This window comes from Lepisosteus oculatus, chromosome 2 (genome assembly GCF_040954835.1).
Source record: "Lepisosteus oculatus isolate fLepOcu1 chromosome 2, fLepOcu1.hap2, whole genome shotgun sequence".
In the NCBI taxonomy this organism is placed as follows: Eukaryota; Metazoa; Chordata; class Actinopteri; order Semionotiformes; family Lepisosteidae; genus Lepisosteus; species Lepisosteus oculatus.
In genome coordinates, this window is record NC_090697.1 from 33,353,492 (window position 1) to 33,376,468 (window position 22,977).

At 36.9% G+C, this 22,977-nt stretch overlaps 1 protein-coding gene across 5 annotated transcripts in view; it reads right to left on the reverse strand.

Annotated features, from left to right (window-relative positions):
- fig4a (FIG4 phosphoinositide 5-phosphatase a) overlaps window positions 1-22,977 on the reverse strand; it is an 88,706-nt gene that overhangs the window by 31,351 nt on the left and 34,378 nt on the right. For 4 of the 5 annotated variants that reach the window (XM_015356300.2, XM_015356305.2, XM_015356319.2 and 1 more), the window contains exons 14-20: window positions 22,004-22,049; window positions 21,552-21,700; window positions 20,150-20,316; window positions 5,659-5,797; window positions 3,812-3,870; window positions 2,140-2,287; window positions 1,081-1,164 (exon numbers count right to left, since the gene is read on the reverse strand). In XM_015356300.2, coding sequence (XP_015211786.1) covers window positions 1,081-1,164; window positions 2,140-2,287; window positions 3,812-3,870; window positions 5,659-5,797; window positions 20,150-20,316; window positions 21,552-21,700; window positions 22,004-22,049 — 792 coding nt within the window. The remainder of the gene's footprint in view (window positions 1-1,080; window positions 1,165-2,139; window positions 2,288-3,811; window positions 3,871-5,658; window positions 5,798-20,149; window positions 20,317-21,551; window positions 21,701-22,003; window positions 22,050-22,977) is intronic. The other variant, XM_069178614.1, reaches the window with a different exon arrangement.

The following is a 22,977-nucleotide window of genomic DNA, read 5'->3' on the forward strand; positions in this document are numbered from 1 at the left end:
ATGTATTATTTACAAGGTATTAAAGCATGTGAAATATCAGGAGTCCTTTTTAATTAATTCTACATTTACACATCACAGACACAAGTGGATGCCAAAGTATTACAAAAACTCAATAAAGAAAAAAGTAAAGACCCATTATATCATACAACCATTTCACAGTAAAAGAGTGTTTAAGAAGACTAAGTAAAAACTACTTACTTTAAGTCTAAATGTAGCTATTGACATTTAGTCAAATCTGAACTTTAATTCTAAAAATCTAAACTTTAATTATAAACTTTATTCCATTTATTTAAACTTCATTTCTCTTTATTTTATTTGGAATTGTAAACTGATTTTTAAACAAGTCTTTTTAAGGAAAAACAAACACAAATCAACTTTAAAATATGTACAATGTGGTCAGGTAAGGGTTTCTGATAAGGGTTTCTAAATAATGTGACTCTATATATTATTACCTACAAAGGTAATTACTGGTTAAACTGTGGGAGTCACATAACTACAAGGTTGTGAGTCAAAAGGATCTGACAAAAAGTCAAATTAATAAATTAATGAGTCTTCATAAAACAGGAAGCGTTGCCTGACTTGTACGAGTAATTGATCACAAAAGGGTCTTGACTAGCACTAGGAAAAACAAACTGCCCAGGTCTTTTAGGATCAGCAAAAAAGAAAAGTAACACCTGCTAAAAGGACACAAGGTGATGCAAATTCACATTTTCATTAGTAGGCAAAGCCGACACATGACACTGAATGTTTCATGACCAATGGCTCACATCTGTGAGGACAAAAATATTGTGTTGGGCAACGGAAATATATCTATCTGTGAAATATTCATCTTGCAGGTAACATGAGAATATTAAAAAGAAAAAGGAACTCAACCCATAGCTACTGCATGGCTTCCCCACTGAAAAGCTGTCCACGTGTTTGCTGTCCATGTGACTCTCCAAGCAAGGAGAACTGAGTGAGCTGGCATGCGTGGAGCACTGGGAACATGACAGATACAAACAACCCTGTGTTGCTCCACAACGCCTGAGCTGTGAGTATGGGCAACAGCACCACACGAGGAAAGTAAGACAGAGGCTTTACCCTAAGACCGACTTCCCAGTCTCCTCCGGCTTGCGAACGGTGAAGGGGCTCGGATCAATTCCAACGGTCTTTGGCATAAACTCCCTGGAAAAATATTTTTAATTCACCAGATAAAATACTCAAAAGTTGGAGTTCTTCTCATAGAAATCTCTGCACAAGATTTTCTTTTAATGGAAAACAAAAGAACATTGATTTAATTTGAATGAAGGTTTATCGACCATTTCTCACCACAGTATCAAGATTATTTTTGTGCTGGAATTTTCATGTAATTATGCCCTCTTTTTAGCAACTGCATTTTCATGTATTGTAAAACTTGTCATGCAAATATATTACTATCCACACAATCTGAACCATTTCCCAGGTCATACAGCCACAGACATAAGCATAGGTGCCCTGCATCTATGCAACCAAATTGTTCACTTATTTATCAGATGTTGCTGGTATATTTCTAGTGAATTCACTCATTTCAGACACAGAAGGTGAACATTAACATCCGTAACTTTACAGTCAAGCTTGCAGTGTTGTCAGAGAGGACTGTGTGGCTCCACCAGTCAGTGCTAACTGAATTTTAACAAGATTCCTGTTAAATCATTAAACAGGTTATCTTAACTGTGTTGAACATGTGCATGCATTAGACATTCACGATTTGGTGTTATGTTCTGACACTTAATGCATGAACATGTAACTTGTGTTGAAAACGCTTCCCTCACAATCTTTACACAGCTGCCATCAATTCTTTACATTGTGACTGCACTGCATTTTGGCAGCTCATTTCAATTGAAAAAAGTACATTTTGAGTCAGTGGCATCCAATGTGAGGCCTTTCCAAATGACTCCTACTGTACCTTAACACAGCAACTGAGAAGAGATAACCAGCATGCTAACCAAAAATAAAAAAAGAACAGAACAAAAGAGCAGTATTAAAAAAGGCAGTAGGAAGGGTGAAAATGTTGTGTATGAAGCAGTGATGCAAGTCTTTTCAGATTGCAATTCACCTGTGCTATGGATGGAATAGTTCTCAGTGGTATAAGAGGCTGAAATACCAAAGTAAACAACATACCGTGCTGAGTTCGTCATTGCCAGGCAGAAGGTATCGTCAAAACAGCTCAGCTCATAGGGCTTGAAGAACTCAGTATAGGTGTCGATGCTTTCATCGTATCTGTTGAGCCTCTTCACCATTACCTTCTCTCGGTTTTCATCACACGGGACTACGCATTTTGGGAATGAGAGGGAACCCAAGAGAAAAACCACACATCATGCAATGACAGGAGGTGCAGGTCTTTTAACACATCTCATTTAGTGTGGGCTTGAGAAACTGTGTGAGCTTGATCCTTTCAAAGTCAGTTATGTTCTCAGCAAAGAGGAAACACAAAACTCCAGATTCAGAATGTATTACAGCTTGTCCAAAGAAGGTTTGTAATCACATAGAGCATAGCTGGAATATCTTGATGTAGTCCAGATTTCTATAATAATTTGTAAAATAAAAAGTCATCAGGATTTTGACTTTGAAGGATTGAAGGATTTGTGCTGTGAAACTACTTGTGTGTGCACTTTAGCTCTCTCTCCTTGGAATTATTGTCTTCAAAAATTCATCTTTGGAGACCTCAGGGAGTAAGAATGTGGCAGATTAGTCTGTGGCTGTGTTGGCCATTCTCTTCAAGAAAATCACATTTTAATATTGAACACTAAACAGAAATACTGTAGTGCTTAGTTGAAATTGTTTTTGGTCTGTACATCTGGACTGTTACACACAGTGGAGGAGCACCTTTTATGTGCTGCATGCGGCTTCAGGGGCATAATCAAGCTGTTTTGAAATGGTAAAAAATCCCCTGAGAAATATTTAAAACTACAGGATACATTTGTGGAAATGCTAACCCCCCCGAGCCACAATCCAGATTACAATTGGCTGCTCAGTCTCAAAAAGGCATCCATCACTGTAGGATTAGTCAAGAGGTCTTAAGTTCCTCTTTTCCTTTGAAACCACTCTAGACTCCTCTATTGCCCCAGAGGAGCCAGGACAGACCAATTCTTCTCAAACTACTCTTAATTCTCCATCTTTCCTTCTCACAAATTCTAAACTCTTTTTCATTCCCCAGAATTCCTGGCACACTCAGCTGGGCTCTCGCATCCATGACAAGTCTTCCCTTCGCTGGAGGATACAGGTTCCCTGTCTCATCGGAGACCTACTTGTACGCCTTACTCGGCTTAACCACCGGCGCGGTTTCCAACTATAAACAGTCATCTATTACTGTACAAAAAACTATGGAGAACACAAACATGTCCAGGAAAACAGTTACACACTAGAAAACCAAATGCTAAATTCTCTCCGGATTCATCTTTTCTTAATCCAAATTATGACAGAATCTCTTCAAACCTAAAACTGGCATTAGGACTGCCAGCTGGTTGTGGATATTAAAAACACAAAAGCTGGATGCTGTAAACATTCCTGTGTTATCTAAAGTTCCAACACGTTAGGATGCCACTACCACTCTTGCCCCCCCAATGCAGCCCCCCGCCTTCTGTACCTGACTGCTCCTATACTGACTTCTGCTGCACCTGAGGAATGTCCAGCTGCGCACAGGACCAACCAGATGAATCCTTGTCTGCCTGTGGAATTCCATTCCATTGCAATGGAGGCAGATCAGTCAGTGAAGCCAGGTGTTCCATCTCTAGAAGGACTGCTCCATCACCAAAATACATTTGCAAGTCAACCAACAAAACCACATGCTTACCTTCATCATATGGTAAAGGCAGATAGGACAGAATTCCTTCAGTCCACCAGAATGTATAGCTATGGAGAAGAGGTAAACAAAAAAGGGTACTTTTATCATGTTTTAACTTGTCCAATATAGTCAACTGCATCAGAAAGAGGTGGCAATTTAACACTGAAAGCAGCTCAGTGCGAAATTCACCTCTGTTGGTGGCAGTCTTCGATTTAAAAAACAAATTATAATAATAAAAAAAACGTCTTAAGCAACAGCAGTCAGTACAAACATTCATTAAGAAAAAACATCATCTTTGGAAATAATTAACAGAATGGAGCAGGCAACCCCTTATCCATGTGCTTTCTCTTGCACATGCTACCAACATAAAAGTTGAGTAGGAAGACGAGTGCTCATTACTTGAGATCTTGAGCCTCTTGAACCTTCAAATCTGCCATATTTACTGCACTTTAGAGAACAGATGTTATTGCGTCAGAGTCTAACTTTAATTTTTGTCTAAAAATCCATTTTTACTTGTGACAGTGACTGGATTTGGATTCTCGGCCCCCGTGGATAAAGACTATATGAAGTTGGTCACAAAACCTACTTTCTCGGAGCCGACACACAGAGCGGGGTTCAACTATACACTCTATTAGTTAAAAAAGTAGAAGACTTTAAAATCAAAGGTTGGTCTAGTACTTATGTGTTTAGTACTTCTGTGAAATTCAGCTTACAATATCCATAAATATCTTTTGTATCTACATAAAAGTCTTATTCTGGTTTCTCATCTTTTATCATATTCATTTTCTTTATTATTCAAAAAGCTGGACATTCCATTATGTGCCCTTGACAGTGAATTTGAAATAATCTTTTTTATGCAATTTCTTGCAATTGTGTTTCTCATTATGCAAGCAATTACGCAGTTGATTTGGCTTATTGAACATGCATGTAAAATATAGGTCAGAAGACCAGACTCCTTTTACTATCAGTTCTTATTTATCATACCTGTTCTTTAACAATTTTCATAATAAAGATAAAAACAAAATATACAAAGGGGAAAACACTGCCATCACATGAAAAGATAAACAAACATAGACAGGACAAATGACTCATACAAAGAAAGTTAAGGAAATAGGTCACAGCTGTCCATGGTATTAGATAGAGAAGCAATGGAAAGCATATGTGTTTTACATCATGACATGACCAAACCCGACAGGAAGTGTAAGACCCTGGATGACTAAAAGCTTTAAAGGGGTCATCTGTGCTTCTCAGTCAGACAAGGCTAGACTGTGGTCAGGTGGAGTGATGGCTGTCGTATGGCCATGTGTACCTTGGAATACTTACAAGTTAACAATGTAGATCAAAACAAATAGCATAACATCAAGCCTCTTGAGTACTGTATCCTGTCTGCATTGAACCCTGGGAACCTACACTTCATGCATGAAACCAAACTCATTCAGTGACATTTTGAATGTTTTTGATTAAAATGATAATACAGTACCTCAGCAGATTTCACGTCTCCAGACAAATGAACTAACATAAGAAAATGCTGTAATTATAAAATATCACACTGCTGAGTACTATTTATTATTTTAGATGTGCCTCTCCTCATAAAGGGAGACCAGAAATGTCACAGTCAGATCTACTAATAAAAGACAATTCAAATATATCTTCTATTTGAACCAGAACATGGGCTCAAACAACAGAAGCAGAACAGAAGTCAAGAAATGACTTGCTCATTAAACGATTGCTCAGGTTATCTCCCTTAAACCTGGAAATGAGAAGCTCAGGCTTCGTTAAGGTACTGTCACGTCAGGTTAGACAAAGGGTATCAAGGTTGAGTTGTTGCCACAATTGTAGAACAAAGGTTCACACACCTGCGTCTTTCCTGAGGAAGCATCATGGTGTTCTTCTGATGCAGGTAGAAATCCGTGGGGAGCTCCCATAGATGTGGCTTCAATTCTGAAGGCTGAAACACCTGCAGGAAAAGGTTTATGGCATCCTGCCTGTCGGCATCTGTTTCAAGAAAGGGATGCACTAATTACGATGCTGAAATGTAGCTTTCTGATAAATATGTATTAATACAAAAATAGATCACTACAGGTATCCTAGTTGTTCAACTAATATTAAGAATCAATAAACATTAATTTTGAGTGAGAGCTTTGAAAAGAATCACATTGGTGATGGACATCAGCTCTATTGAGGCAAAGACACATTAGGAAACTAAGAAAAAAAGTATAAGGGTCTCTGGCCACAGCACTCTATACACAAAAAGTCTAGCTGCTAGCATAAAACGTGCAGAATTAGTTAAAGAATATGAATAGTGGTTCACTGCATAAAGAAAGGTTTACTGAGGGATGTTGGAAAAACAGGGATGTTTTCGACATGTGACAGATGTTTTATCAGATCGCCTACAGACTTTCTCATAAAAATCATTAAACTTTCTGCTTTCTCAGTGAGCCTCTTCACACCTCTCATGCCACTAGTTGTTGGTCACGTGTTCATTTATTCAGCACTATGTATATTTACCGCCGATAACAAAAGCACATAATTATTGAGTAAATAAAGAGAACATAATTACCTCCTTTGTGACGAACATTCAGTAATGTGTCAAAGTAATTCAAGCTTTGATTTCTTGAATAAACCAGCGCACTAATGCAGACAGACACTGGCACTCTGAAATCACTCACAGGCACACGTGACTTATTTAAAACCCAAAGAACTAATTTAGCTAAGACTCTAAACAACCTTAAAAATTAGTCAAAGCAAGGATCAAACAAGTTTTTTTGGAGAAAACGGAAGCACACGTTTTTGTATCCCACTCTAGCTCAATAACGTGAATTAATCGACAGCTCTTGGTCATACATTAGGAAGGGTGGATGTTGTTTAATTATCTTGAGGGGCTTTTTGTAGGTCTGCAGAATTGCATGTGGTCTAATCTGCACGCAAACCCAGAACACACTTTAAAAATGCTTATAAAAATGTTTAATTGAAACACAGCAGAGGGAGGTGCTGTGCACAGGGAGGTGCCTATTACTGCTGCCTCACAGCTCTTAGGTTCAGAATTGCAGCCCCTTCTGTGTGGGGCCAAGAATATTTACCCGCTGTGGATTTGGGAAAAGATCAGTGGAGCAGCGATGCTCGCCAGGAGTAAGCAGCTTCCCTAATACATACAGATGAACTGCGACTTTTACAGAGCACTCGAAAAGTGTTACACTGTTATCTAAACAAGGATTTTCCCCCTGAACTGTACTAATCATTTCGCATGACAAAAAACAGGAAAAAAGATAAGTATAACTCGTAAATATTTTATGTTAATAAAGTGAATTCAGTTCTACCCACATGGGTCAATCTTAAACAATTTTCATTGTGTGGAACCTCTCCATTTCAAACACATACAGTTGAAGTGTGAGAACAATGGGCTGAAAGGTGTTTGTGGTTGAAAATGTTTGTTATTACGGGGTGCTTCAACGCACAGCATGACAATGACCCCAAAACACACAACTAAGAAATTCATCAGAACCAAAACGGTTAAATCTCAGACTGACTATGTCTCGATCACATTCATATTTGAATCCAACCGAGCAAGCATTTTACATGCAGATGAAAGAGATGAAGTTGTGAACGCCCACAGAATGTGGAACAACGCAGAGGAGATAAAGTAAAGGTTTGGAAAAGCATCTAAATATAAATGATAATGCAAAAGGTTTGGTAAGCCCAACGGGTGATAGACTTCATGCAGTTATTGTCTTAATGGTATAAGCTTTAACTCTCTGGAAAGTAAATAAAGAGAATGTGCTCCATTACTCATGATCACGTGAAAACATTGGCTTGAACATGAATATGGTTTTGTTCTAATGTGATTAGAATAGATAAGACTTTATTGACCCTGAAGGGAAACTGAGATAAATAAAGCATTATTTATTTATTAAATGCATGCATAGAATTACTCAAAAATGATATATGTATATGTATCACTCATATTAAGCTCATGATCACATATACAAATTGCTTGAATGGAAAGCAATAATATTGGACAAACATTTGGAGGGCACAGCACATAAGAGAAGAGAAAATGATTCATCATTCGACATCTGGACAGCTAACTGAACGGATCACCTCAACAATGAAATGGAAAATTAAGAATTTAGGTTTAGGGCTGAGAGCAAGAAATACTGCTTAACACAAATCTCAGAGGGTATCTGGAATAAACTGCCCACACATACTGAAGGGAATCACTTGAGTTCTTTTACGAAATGGCAAGATGTGATCCTTAAAACCATGAACTAAAATCAAACAAGCAAGTGAAAAGATCTAAATGGCCTCCTCTCATTGCTAATCTTTTTTTAAGTTCTTAATAAATCATGGCAACCACACTATAAAAATATTTGCTTTCATAATTCTGATATGTTCTAAAATGCCATAGATTCACAGCAGCAGATTCAGGATGTCAGACTCTTGCGAGGATCAATATCCCTCTACCTCATCCCACCCACTTGTAGAGCCACACCAGTTGACTGTCTCACTAAAAGCAGTTGGCAATGGAGCAAATCTGCACTTTGAATGATTTTCACTGTCCATCTATATATTATCGATAACAATTTTTCCCGGAACAATATTTACAGATGCTGTACTAACCTGAAGAGAAACTACATGTGGCCAATGTGTACAGGTGTTTAAAAGTACATGTGCCACACAGTAGAAAGCAATTTCCATGAAGAATGTTCTTTTTTACATTGGACAATACATGTTTTTTTAGAAAAATAATGCTTTTAACAGCTAAGTAAAGATAGCAACAACAAATGAATCACCTTGGATGAATGAATCACCTTCCCTTTGGTTACTCACACACTGCTTGTGGATTCAACAAAGAGCCCATCATACTGCTTTATTTATTGGGGTCTGATGCAGTGGCGCACAATATTTCCACAGACACAGAAATAAGGCATTCAAGAATTCCAATAATATGATATGCACTGAATTTCAGAATGCAAATTTTAATGTTAATTTAATATTTAATGTTATTTTTCTAAAGCATTATTACTACACAAATTCTATAGCACAATCATACTTTTTTAGAAAATTATTTTTTATAAATTGTATTTGATTATTAGGACTGATATCAGTTCAAATTACATACAAATCATTGCTTTTCATTTACGATCATTCAGATACTCTGTGACCAGTCTGGTCCAGTAATTTAAATTATTATTGGAGATGAATAATAATCCAAAAATGAATACAAAATTATCTTAAAGGAAAGACCAATGTCACTGTAATCCTGACTCTGGTGGCCAACACATATTTGTTTCTATGTAGAAAGTTTAATGTTGTATATTATACATGAGTATAATCAGCTTTTTTGTTTTTCTTGGCACAGTTCACCACTGATGAACTGCATGTTCTTTACATCGTCTATGATATGCAAAGCATTTTGTAAAAAGGGACCCACATTATGAAGACAAAGTTAGAGTGCTATTATCAGCTAAATTTTGCAGGGAATGGCATATACCGTACATCAATTTCCACATCAGATCTCTTTCTGTACATTTATTTAAAGTGCAAAAATAATTATTACATTTTAGTTTTAGCTACAACCCATTATGTCCATCCCCCAAGTCTATACAACCGAAAGGAAAAAAAAAGGTAAAAGACCTGTGCTTCTTTCAACAAGAAGATCCAGGAGATCACAAAGAAAGGAAAGATAAGTCTCCATTGTAAAGGAAAAAAAGGTCAAATGTGATGTTTCCACTCATAGGCTTTCTTCTTTATTTACTTTATATACAGACGAAGAAAGGCTTTCAGATGGGAGACATCTCCCAGGGACTTTCTGTCAACAGTTCAAGCAATGTTTTCCTCCTGCAGTTTGTATTATGACCTCCCCTTTACACAGATTTTCCTTCACTTATTTCCATGCTAGCTCTTCCACTCAGCTCCAAAAACCCGCATGTTACAGTATCTTCTTTTAAAAGATCAAAGCTTTAAATAAAAAATAGCCATTGAAAGCATTGATGTGAAACAAGTAAATTAGTTAGATTTTTTTAAATTGACTTAAACCTAAAACAAAAACACAACAACAATATGTTTTTGACTAAATTTACCACCTTATCTATTAACAAAAAAATGATCACTTCTTCTTTCACAGAACAATCTTCAATAAAAGATCTGCAACAATTCTAAGAGGATGTTTATAACAAAGCTTGTGGTTAAGGTTGACTGAAAAGTTAACTGTTCTTTTTACTTCAGAGGTGTTGACAAACATGTCATTCTTAAGAGAAGCAACTGAAAATTATATTTACATACCATTTCATCGCCTCACGTCCCTGTCCTGCAGTCAAAGTTTCACTGGAGTCAATACTACCTTATCGCGAATGATCTTTGACGGCACATTTTTCTGATGCATAACTTACCACAATTTTCCAATGAACTTCCTGGGGTCTTTAATCAAGCTGATAATTATGAATATTTTCTTAATCGATGATGATCAGACACAGGCAGGAATGACAAGGTATCCAACATACCCCATGTCACAAAGTCTCTCTTTTTTCCTTCAGCAAAAGTCCAATTGGATACATTTCAATTAGCATATCTGAATGAGAGACTTTCTGAAACTCAGGAACTGGCAGAGGGTCTAGTCAAATTATAACTCACATATAAGTTTTGCAAAAAGCTGAATTAAAGTCTAAAACACACTTAAATCAGAAAACTGAATCGATTATCAAGTGGTTGAAAACTCAGCAGGAGTAGAACCTTAAGGAGACAATGGTGTCCCGGAACCAGGATGGGGGACCACTGTTCAGTGGGTTTTCTAGGTCTCTGTAGCATCTGAAACTGGGAAAAATGGTCCAATCAAGCCAGTAAGTCTGATTTAGCTCGTTAACAGCAGAGTGGAGGTGAAACAAAACAACACCTACTATACAAAAGAACAACCTCTTGGCTATATAAATAAGAGAAATGTTTTGTTGCAGTGTCTGCAGTGTTGGAGACTTTCATTTAGTTCCAGCAATGGATAAAACTGTACATGCCAGTATAATTTTTTGCATCTTTAGACTTAGAAGACAACAATATCTACAGCTTAAAACTGACACATCAAAAGAGACTGGCAAAAGCCCTGGTACCACAGACAGGAAAGGTATATTACACCGACAACTTTAATCCAAGAATGTAAGGTCTAGTCTAGATCTAGTCTAGGAGGTGAAAAAACATCATAATACTAAAATAGGGAAATTAGAGTTAAGGGAATTAAAACTTGGTTGGCCCAATCTAAACCCTGTTGCCACTTCCTGTATATACAGTATATAGTACATATAGTATATATAGTACATGGTAAGACAGTAAGTGTATATACTGTAGGTCTTCTAAAATACATGACCTGATCGAAGATCTCCTATTCTATAAAACAAAGATATCGACTTAATTTTGATTTCACATTGAATTGTGCAGGAACAATTTCCTCATATGGTCTATACATCAAACAAAACATGTTCATTCAGTCTTGTGTTACTACTTGTTCATAGGCAAAATATTGTAGCTGGAATATAAGTAAAGATACAGAAATACAAGGGGTTGACGTACACCCATTTGGCCCTGTTAACCTGTGTAAAGCCATATAGCACAATAGTTCCTAGCAAATATTCTCTTGCCTGCAGCCTGAAATTCTGGTGACTAAAGAATACCACTGAAACTTTAATGTTAATGAAGTCTGAGCTCGCTTTACAGCTTAATTGTGTCCTAGTAAAAGTGGCATCTTCCGCTAGTTTCTTTGCTCATAAAATTCAATTTATGTTGAAAATCATAATCTGTGCAGAGTAACAGAGCCAACGGTCACAAAAAGAAATGAAGCACTAAGAACTCAGAAACATAATGTCCTCTATCATAAAATTATACTTGTCACCCCCATTTTAAACTTCGGACGGCTGCCAAGATTAGCATTGCATTAAGTCTGCAACGCCATATAAATGACCTAGAAATTTCTGAAAATAGTCAGAGGACACGCTGACAGCAGACAGTCAGACAGAGATTTCCAGATCACAATTTATTTTCTTTTGTTGTTTGTTCTTGTGAAGGGGGGGGGGTGTCAAGTGTCAAATCATCCCTAGGAGCCTGTACATTCAGCTTCCTACTCCTTCTGTCTCGCCCGGCCTTGCAAGGACACCTCTCATCTTCCTTTCAAGCAGCTGCTTCAGGTGAAGGCATGGTAAGATAAGGTGGACATGTGCGAGGCCACGCAGCACGTGGAGCTGGACCAGCAAAAAAAAAAAAAAAAGAAAGCTTCCTGGACTACCTTCAACTTCTGGACAAACACATCAAGCAAATATAGGACTGCAACTCACTCACACTTTAAATGATGGTTTCTAATTAACTGGAAATCCTAAACGCTCAAACTCAATAACTGGGAATGCCCATGAAACTTCTCGGCTGCCACTATAGCCCCGGTCCAGTAGGTAACCTTTAAGTCATCTCTTTCTAAAGACCTGGAACAACGCAACCGTGATCAATGAAATAGGGGGTTTGTTTAGTTAAATATAAATAATAAATTTCAGCCCTCAAGGACCAAACCTCCCTTAATTAAACAGGTTACTTGGTTCATGGTTCAACAGCTTACAAGTGTTCATAAGCATTAAATACCAGGTGATTTAGGGAGATATGTAACACTTACTGGACAGTGATCTCCAGAACCAGAGACCCCTCTGCTAAGCAATAACTGACAGCTTGTACTGGAAATCATGCAGCATGTTCTACCTGTTAAACAAAGCTCCCTTTCCTTCCCATTTCTTTCCAGAAGCACTGCTAGAACAAATTATAGCCACTATTGCACATTGCTTAAATCTGACATACTGTAAAACAAATCAAATAAAAAGCATACCAACATACAGTACAAACACATTTCTAACTACTGTAGGTCTGTGATTCTAAAAATACAAAGGTAACTAATTTTGGTAAAAATGTTGTTAGAATCAAATGTAAAGTCATTATTATGCCTAACCCATTCGTCTATGAACGACAAGCAGTCAATAATTTTATAGTAGCTAATATGAACATTTCCTTTATAATTAATTTCACTGAGAATCACACTGTGTTCTGTTTTGAGTGCTGCATAATTTGGATGCAGACCCCGTGATTAATCTTAATTGCTTCAAGGACCTATATATTATTCCCAGGCCTCACAAATTATGCCCAACATCAATTAAATTCCTTTGGAACACATTTGTAAGCTTAATATTGCTTTCTTTTACATCACTGTGAGTCCTATTCAGAATGTCTGAGGTAATGAGGTGATGAATATTCCATCTAAATTGGCAATCAAAAAGGGAGCAACGCACATTATGGGCTGTAAAATTAAACATCATTTCCACATCCGTCAGAATTAAAGGTTTTATGGCTCTTTCCGTGAAAAAAAAACATTTATCCCCTTTGGCAAAAAAGAATAAACTGAAAATACTTTGACAGGAATTACAATAAGACAGCTCTTTATAAAATACTTATTTCTATATAAAAACAATCAGGCGCCATTAAGCAAATTACATTATATGAAGTAGAACAGACGAAGAATCTGTAACACTTCACAATAACTGTATTTTTAATACAGTAAGAATCAAATGTATTTTTAATATAATTATATTTGAAGAAATAAGCAGACTCACATTTTACAAGGTAGTTAGGTTCCTGACATAGCATGCATACCCAAAATCACATATAATCAGAACACCCACCTCCATTAAACAATTAAAAACAATTGTAAGTGTATTTTTATGTCTATATGTGTAGCTTAAAATAGTAAGTAATACAGCAAACACAAACAGTAATACAGCAAATACAGTATACAAAATAAATATCAATTTTAATAATAATAATACAATTTGAATAATAATAAAATGCAGAGAACACAGCCGATGGATAGCTCTCACAAATAGCCTTCTTTCTGTCTTAAATTGCACTAATCAATGATTTCACTCTTAACATACATAGGTGCCATCATCCCACCCTTTAACTTCTTCAAAATCTCGATTTTAAGTCCAAAACAGGCACTTTTTTTATTTGCCTTTCTCTTCACACTTGGTTCTTTCACCTCCATACTGGTTTTCGGTTTATAAGCCAAATTGAGGGTGATGCAACACGACAAAGGATGCATCAGTACAGAAAGCTATACAGTAGGCTCCATAACTAGTTCCCAAAGCACAGCTCAGGTGTCAGCCGCACCAGACTTGAATTTTTGAAAATGTAAAATTTTTGAAATTTCCCTCATTATTTGATTTTTCATTTATTTTTTGTCACAGACTGCGTTTACAAAAATGCGGGTAAAAATATTTTGCGTAAAGCACAAGTCTACTGTAGTTTGCCATAATAACCTATGACTTCTGTTTTTTCAGAAGTGTAACTCGAGTTAACACCTGTCAGTTTTTGATTTCTGCCTTCGCATTCCCCATTAATAAATGGCTTTCATACCTTAATTAAGAGAGAAGTAGTAATTGCAACTTGAATTTAAGTCTTTTTTTTAACCTACCAAACAGAGAAAGTGATTCATGTCATCCTCCACTTCACAGCAGATTAGACAGAGACGTGAGCAATTACTTCATCTGTTGAAATATGGAGGAACGTCTAGGCTAGATTTTTTCAAGCCCAAATCAGAATCTTGTTGGGGAAAATAAAAGCACAATGCATAAACATTACATGGGAAACTAAATTAGCCAAATAAAAAAAACAAAATGAAAGTAAAAAAGAAATTCTATTTTGCAATCTAGTCCCTTCTCTCTCTTAAATGTGCTTATAAATCCTCCACAATTTAAAATTAAATTTGGGAATTTTCTCTATGAATTCAAAAACACTGATGTCTAACCAAGCCATTGAATAATGCTGTAATTGAAGTTGTGTCTTAAAACCAAGAAAAAACGTACATACAGTATACAGTAAGACACAGAACTATATAACAGCAGTCATATCACCCTGCAACTCACAACTGGCTATCCACTGAAGCTAAGCAGGTGTGAGCCTGGTCAGTACCTGGATGAGAGACCTCCTGGGAAAAACTAAGGTTGCTGCTGGAATAGGTGTTAGCGGGGCCAGCAGGGGGCGCTCACCCTGCGGTTCATGTCGGTCCTAACGCCCCAGTATAATGATGGGGACACTATACTGTAAACAGGTGCTGTCCTTCGGATGAGACGTAAAACCGAGGTCCTGACTCTCTGTGGTCATTAAAAAACCCCAGGGCGTCTCTCAAAAAGAGATTTCCCGAATTTCCCATTGGCCCTTACCAATCATGGCCTCCTAATAATCCCCATCTATGAATTGGCTTCATTACTCTGCTCTCCTCCCCACTGATAGCTGATGTGTAGTGAGTGTTCTGGGGCACTATGGCTGCCGTCACATCATCCAGGTGGATGCTGCACATTGGTGGTGGTGGAGGAGAGTCCCCATTACCTGTAAAGCACTTTGAGTGGAGTGTCCAGAAAAGCGCTATATAAGTGTAAGCAATTATTAATAACAGTGATTTCAGATGATGATTTTATTATTTTAGCAAACAAATCACAAATGTTAAACTTCAATTGGAAACCATATAGTTGCCTTGGGTTTCCACCATAAAAAAGGAAGCTTATTTAAAGCATCTACATAAAACTGTTAATGAATCACAGTCTACCCCATTAGTCATCCATGTACAGTTTTATGCAAAAGTTCGGGCACCCCTGGCCAAATTACATGTTTTGTTGATTTTTTAAGTGAAAAGAAGTTAACAACCTCTGCAGCAAATAAACTTAAAACTGACATATTTCTGCAAATATTAATGCACAGTTACTATTTAGTTGCTAAATTTAACAGATTGAAAAAATAAAACAGTAAATGTGGCTTGTGAAAAAGTTTGATCCATCCACTAGTGTTATTTTTTGTAAGGTCTCAGAACTTAATTGACTCATTAGGCCTTAATCTAAGACAGGTGATGACAAGTCCAGAGCTTAATAAATTCTCTGACTCTTCGAACCTCTCAGGGTGTTGTGCTTACACTCCACAACCATGGGCTCCTCTTAGCAGCTGACTGAGGATCAGAAAATAAAGATTGACTCATACAAAGCAGGGGAAGGCTATAAAAAGATATCCAAACGCTTCCTGCTTGCAATTTCCACTCTCTGAAATGTCATTAAGAAATGGAAGTTAAGGGGAACTGTTGAATTCAAGACGATCTGGAAAACAAAGAAAAATCTCAGACAGAACGTCTCGTAGACTGGACAGGAATACAAAGCAAAACCCCCATATCACTGCAAAGGACCTGCAGGAAGGTTTAGCTGGCACAGGGGTAGAGGTGCACCAGTCCACTGTGCAGCATTGCTTGCACAAACATGATCTGCATTGAAGAGTCATCAGAAGGAAACCTTACCTGCGATCTCATCACAAAAGCCAACATCTGAAGCATGCAACAAAACACTTAGCCAGATACAGATAAGCCAGAGTCATTTTGGAACCAAGTGCTGTGGTCTGATGAAGTAAAAATCAAACTTTTTGGCTACAATCATCAAAGGTACTTTTGGAGAAAAAAAAAAGAGAAGCATTTGAAGAAAAGAACACCTTGCCAAGTGTTAAGCATGGGGATGGATCTATTATGCTTTGGGTCTGTGTGGCAGCCAGTGGCGCAGGACATATTGTGCAGGTAGAGGGAAGAATGGATTCTACTAAGTTTGAACAAATCCTGGAAGCTAATGTCCTACTGTCAGTGAAGAAACTGAAGCTGAAAAGAGGTTAGACATTACATCAAGACAATGATCCAAAACATACCTCAAAATTAACCATGAACTACTTCAAGAAACAAAAGATTAAGGTTTTGGAATGGCCTTCACAGTCCCCAGACTTTAATATTATTATAAATCTGTGGGTAGATTTCAAATATGCAGTGCATGCAAGACCACCTAAGAATATTTCTGAACTAGAAGTGTTCTGCAAGGAAGAGTGGGAAAAAATTCCTAAAGCATGAATAGAAAGACTGTTAGCTGGCTACAAGAAATGTTTGGAGGCTGTGATTTCTGCCAAAAGGGGTGTTACTAAGTACTGACTGATAGAGTGCCCAAACCTTGGTGATAGACTGATAGAGTGCCCAAACCTATTTTTTTTAATCTGTTACATTCAGCAAATAAATAGCAACCATGCATTAAAATTTGCAGAAATACTTTATGTCACTTTATATTACCTTCTTTTCACTTAGAAAATCAACAAAACATGCAATTTGCCCAGAGGTTCCCAAACTTTTGCATAAACAGTAACTGTAGATATTCAATATTCAGTACAGGAACATGCATCTGTACTGTACTCTATCTGTGCAAATAATTCACAGCACACAGAATCACTATACAGCCAAGTAACAGCTGGGTATTGCTTTGAACTCGCATTGTATGTCTAAGCAACTGTTTAAGTGACCTAGTTATAAGTTTTCTAATATATTTAAGTGTTTGTATTAAGAGTACGATCCTACAGTATTTACCTATTCATCACTGAACAGAAGAAAAAAATACTCTCCTAACATGGATAGAGATATTTTAGGTAAACCCAAGTACAAAATCTAATCTTTAATAAAAACATAATGGAAATAAGTTTTATTTTTCAAAAATAAAGTAAAAGGGTATGATCACATACTGTACGTTTCAAACAAAAACATTGAGGATGTCACCGGAAATCCTGCAAAAACAAGACAATGCATTCCGATCTTGAGAAGAGACAAACAAAAAGAACGAAACTAAAACTGAAGGTTTAATTTTGTATGTCCCAGATTTTAGCATTTAGATCACACTGAATTCTAAAATGGCAGACAGTGCCATTACCCAACACCCCTCATCCACAGACACCACAGGTGACCTCAGAGAGTGAGAAAACAGTCTCGGGACAGTAAGAACCCTCTATGTCTCACCATTATTTACAGGGGGAGGAGATGTATCCCAGCCTCTCCTAAGAGAAGTACATTCAAACAACATCATTACATAACATACATGTTGCACCTGGAAAGTGTACAGGTTTATTCCTTACTGAAAAGCAAAAGGAAAGATGAAAAAAAGTACTTTCAGATTTGAGACTGCCTTCAGGTGTGAAGAATTGTTACCCTTCCGAATGGAACTCTATTTGTTCTTCAGCAGTTTTCTAACACAGATCCCTACTCTAACCAAATTGTAACCGAGTATGGCAACCATGACTAATTTGTGAAAACTTTACGTTTTCTTCCCACGACACTTCATGTCCCTTGCAGCAAAAGCAGAACGGATGTTGCAAAATGCTAAAGTTTACAGAGCAACCAAAATCTCTACAAGACACCCCTCATGATTCCCCTTAAAATTTAAATAACCTGTAATGCCAGAACTTAACAGAGAATCATAATTCTCCCTTCAATTACTTAATTTAGGAGCAGATTTGCAGATTCTTGGTAATAAAATTTCGAAAGATTATTTTTTTCCAGCATAGACTTTATATTATTTTACATAATTGGATATTTATTATTTAATTACTGTAGGTTTCAAATTTCTTAATTAGGAAAGTAATGCCGAACAAGAATACCATTTGTTTCATGGGTTTCATGCTGCTGTACATCACTATCTAACTCGCAACTCTCCACCTTTAAAAACACTGCAGTAAGAAGACTGCCGAAACAAGTCATTCTGCTATTATTATTTATGAGCATGAAAAAAAGAGTGCAGACGCTTTAGGTCTGAGCACATGAAACGGTCTGTGGAGAATGTAAACGAAACTGTAATGTGAATCCAGTTCATCTGGCCTTTTGCCACTCACTGTGCTGTGGACAGGACACAAGCCCTTATTTATTGCACTTCATCCGTACTGCTGTTTCCATAGCAAACCAATAATGCTTGGAATATCTGGAGAATGTTGTCCAAGGATATTGTCATAAATTAGAAATACAAACTCAATTTATTTTCAGAGCTATTTGTCTATGACCTTCTTAGTTCCTCCTAGACTTACATCTCCATTGAATAGGGCAAAGTCAGTAATATTAAGAAATAGTGAAAATCAATCCACATTGTATTATATATAACATATATGTGCATACATATATATTGACTTATACTGCATATACACATTTAAATATATTAAACATATAGACTTCAAAAAATGCTCACAAATATTTCAATTTTAATGGTAAAAGCACAGAAAGAAATATATTTCAGAAGTATCAGGGACAGGGGCTAATAAACTTTCATGTTTAATCTAAGTAGAAGATATGTACTGGGTTCTTAAAATAATGCCATTCCTACTGTAATTGCTTGTTAAAATGCTTTTGAGGGCTTCAGTCATTTTAGTAAGAATGACTAATGAAAATCAATGTAAGCATTTAAATTAGTATACCAAATATTAAATCATGATAAATCATGAGGTCCTGACTCTCTGTGGTCATTAAAAATCCCAGGGCGTTTCTCAAAAAGAGAAGGGGTGTAACCCCGGCGTCCTGGCCAAATTTCCCATTGTCCCTTACCAATCATGGCATCCTAATAATCCCCATCTATGAATTGGCTACATTACTCTGATAGTTTACTCATGATGCTCCCCTAGAAAGTTTTCTGCTTGAAACTTGTTGCAATTTGTAGGCATCTAGACAAATTGTGTTCTTGTTGCTATTGAGTGGCTGTTTATTATTTTGTGCTTATTGAGGCAATAAGTATTTTTTCACTTTGAAAATTAATTGGCAAGTGACAGTACGTCTGTCACCCAACAATTCAGCTGCGAGAAAGCCCTGTGGTGTTTTTTCTTTGTCAATTACTAACAGAGCTCTCAAGGGTCGAAAACCTTAATATGTGAGATTTTTAATAAAAAATAGTGATGGCATACAATTTGAATTGATATGTTCTTCCACTGATATGCAAAAAAGACACTGGTCAATTGCTTAACAGAACTGCGAGTCTCTACAACTTTTTTAATCAACCTAAACTCGATCCAAATATGTGAAATTTGGTTCCAATGCATGAGACCTGAGAGCTATAGGATTACTTACTAGTGCAGCTGCTGGCTTGCAAATGACCTTGCAGTGTATTACTACAAAACACAATTTCAGTATAGATTCTGGTATACATTTTGTAATCATTCATGCATTTGTTTGGCCAGGCGCTGCCGATTTTTGACCAGTAGGCTCAACTGGCCTGTATACAACTGTTACAAACCCTGTAAACACTGATATTTTCTTATATGTTGCAGAACTATTATGTGCACATAGTATGCAAGCAAACAGCGTCATTCCTACCCAACGGAAATTCCATTTCATGATGCTTCAATTTGGAGTTGTTATCCATTTGTTCATTTTACTTTTCACCTCTATACATTTCATCCACTAAACAACATAGAGAGCAAAAGCTCTGTTCTGGGGGTCATTCTGTGGCATGACAGTCTTCTTACCTGAGAAAGCATTACTGTAGTATCTGGAAAGGGTCTGCATGATGTCCTTGGAGTGCTGTGTCCAGGGAGCAATCTTTCTGTAGGTCTTCACCCTGTGGACAAGCTGAGAGCCCCCATACTGCAGAGACAGAGTGTCCCCATGGTCTTCATAGAGCTCCTCAAACAATCTAAACAAGCACACATCACACAAGCTTTCAGTACATTGTAAGAAACTTCATTTTTTAAATTCTTATTAAAAAATAGCTCAGCACAAATTCCTTTTCCTGGGTGGCCTCTATGAACTTGAACAGCATTCTTGCTTATTTAAACAGATTACTGGACACATTCCATAATAATGTGTGACTTTGCAAAATCAGCTTTTGAACCTACACACTTTATTAAATTTCTGTTAAACGACTGTTGTATTTAACATCTAAGTGCCTTTGATGTTTTAATAGATAGATAACTTATTTATAAAGTACAAATATGTATATCTACACATACTTAAGTTAAAATAAAATTAATATTTATATTTAACTTTACTGTAACACATATATTTTCCATTATTTATATAAATTCTGATACTTGTCAGTGATTCTTTGGGTGGTATGTACTATATTCCTTCATAGCACATTATTTTGATCTTTATAGCATGGCTATGGTAACTTTACTTAAAATGAATAACTAATTTGATTTAACACTGACCATTTTGTAACTGACAATTATTTCTTCACAGCTTGGCTAAAGGCAGCAGCTCCTGCCCTGCACAGGGGGAATGAGGATGGCCAGACAAGCTCCTCTGACCCCTCTGCTCACATACCACAGACTACCAACTCCACAGCGCCTTACAGGAGAGCGTCTGTCACTTGTGTTCCTGCAAGCGCCCACCAGCACATGGCCGGAGTCCCTGCTGAGCTGAGAGAGCCCTGGTGGGTTGGCCACAACCCTACACCCAGGGGTGCTTTGCTCATTGAGCACACATGGGAAGCCTGGTCACAGTCAGCCAGAGAGACTGACCCAGGCGTGAACACGCACCCTTTGCAAAGACAGCTTTCTGAAGGACAGACACGTAAACCTCATGCAAAAAGAAAAAGCCAGTCTGACTAAATAAACAATCAATATTACCTTAACCTAACACTTCGCACTGGGAGTCTGGACTCTTCAAATTCCCATACAGAAGTTCTTCAGGTATAAACCAATTGAGGCCAAAGACTAATCTAAGAGTCAGGATTGCTGCAACTGCTTGTGGAGTACTGGGGCCACTAAGAATTGTTTCTTTCTCTTGTTTTTGCAATTATAAAACTTAATTACTCGCTTTATTTTTCTCAACATTTCCACATGAAGCCTGAAATATGTACAGATAACCCAACAGCGTAGGAATTTGGCAAAATAAACTTCTGTTGCCTAGGTTTTAAAGAATTACCTGACACAGTCCGTATCAAACTGTAATTTAGGCTTGTCAATCATGCCTAAAGCATACAGCTGATAGGCCAAAGCACACTTCCCAACCATGAACTGGGCTGTGTTTGTACGGTCCAAACAGTCCACACAGTTGGTCCGTAAGACGCCAGTCTGTTCCAAAGATCAGAGAAGGGAGAAGAAAGGTTTATTATTCCAAATACCATAAGACAGAGATAACCCATTAACTTGACAAAACAGAAAGAAAAAACACTAAACAACAAGATGGTACTTAATGTATTATTTAAAATTAGAACTTAAGTTTGATTAAAAATGTGAATTTTAAGTGAATCTGATTAAAAGAGGATTTGTAAATAAAATGCTCATTCTTGCTTGTCTAACTGGCTTAAATTCGGTTTTACAAAAAAATGCATAAATAGTACAGTATGTGAGCACTGACAAATTGTTTTACTGTACCTGCATGCACCCACTGGCTGTGACATATCCTCCCAGATCACCCCACCTAATCAAAAAGAAGATCTTTACCCAACGCAACCAGTTATGTGTTTCAGTAAGAGTCTTATTTCAAGCATCCATTTTCAAAACTAAGAGCTACTGTAAATACAAATTTCAGTCACACTCCACAACACAGATAAAGCAACAATATCTTTTACCAGAAACTCCTTACTTTTGTGTATTTCTGAATACATTCTGAATACATACATTCAATATTTCTGAATAGATCAACTCAATACCAACAAAGGCTGGGAATGCAAATCATATGAATGCGAATTACACAAAAGATATTCACAAATTATTTCATAATATTCACATTCAATATAGGCCAATTGATGACCAAAGGACATGCGTATCCATGTCAAATATGCATAATTATATTTGTGCATTAACACAAGTAATTCAACAAGTTTAAAAATATTTTTCTGAAGTCACAGAAGTTGTATTGGTTTGTTCTGAGAAGTTAACGGAGTAATACTAATTTTCCCAATTATGCATGGCACAGAACCCAGAGCAAACATTTAGCCTAACGTGTACAGTTAACTGGACAGAATTAATTTATCAGTCCATCATTCCTTTTCTTTACTTTTTATTTAACAATGAAAGGATTTACAGATAGAACATATACAAAATAAAATAATTTTCTACTTTCATATTTCATTTTACAATTATGTTTTTTATATATTTAACTATTTACATTATACCAGCATACATGGGAGTTATAGAAATAAAGTCAGCAAAAACACATCAAACAACCAGCAATCCAGACGAGAGATTACTTCATCTTCTTTCACAGAACAAAATCAGGTCTCAGTGGGGTCACAATCCCAATCCAGGCTGTAACATCAGAGAAAAGTTGATCTTTTCTGTTATATAAATATCCTTTACAACTTTGATCCATTGTTCTGGTGTTGGGGGTTAGGTCTATCAATCTT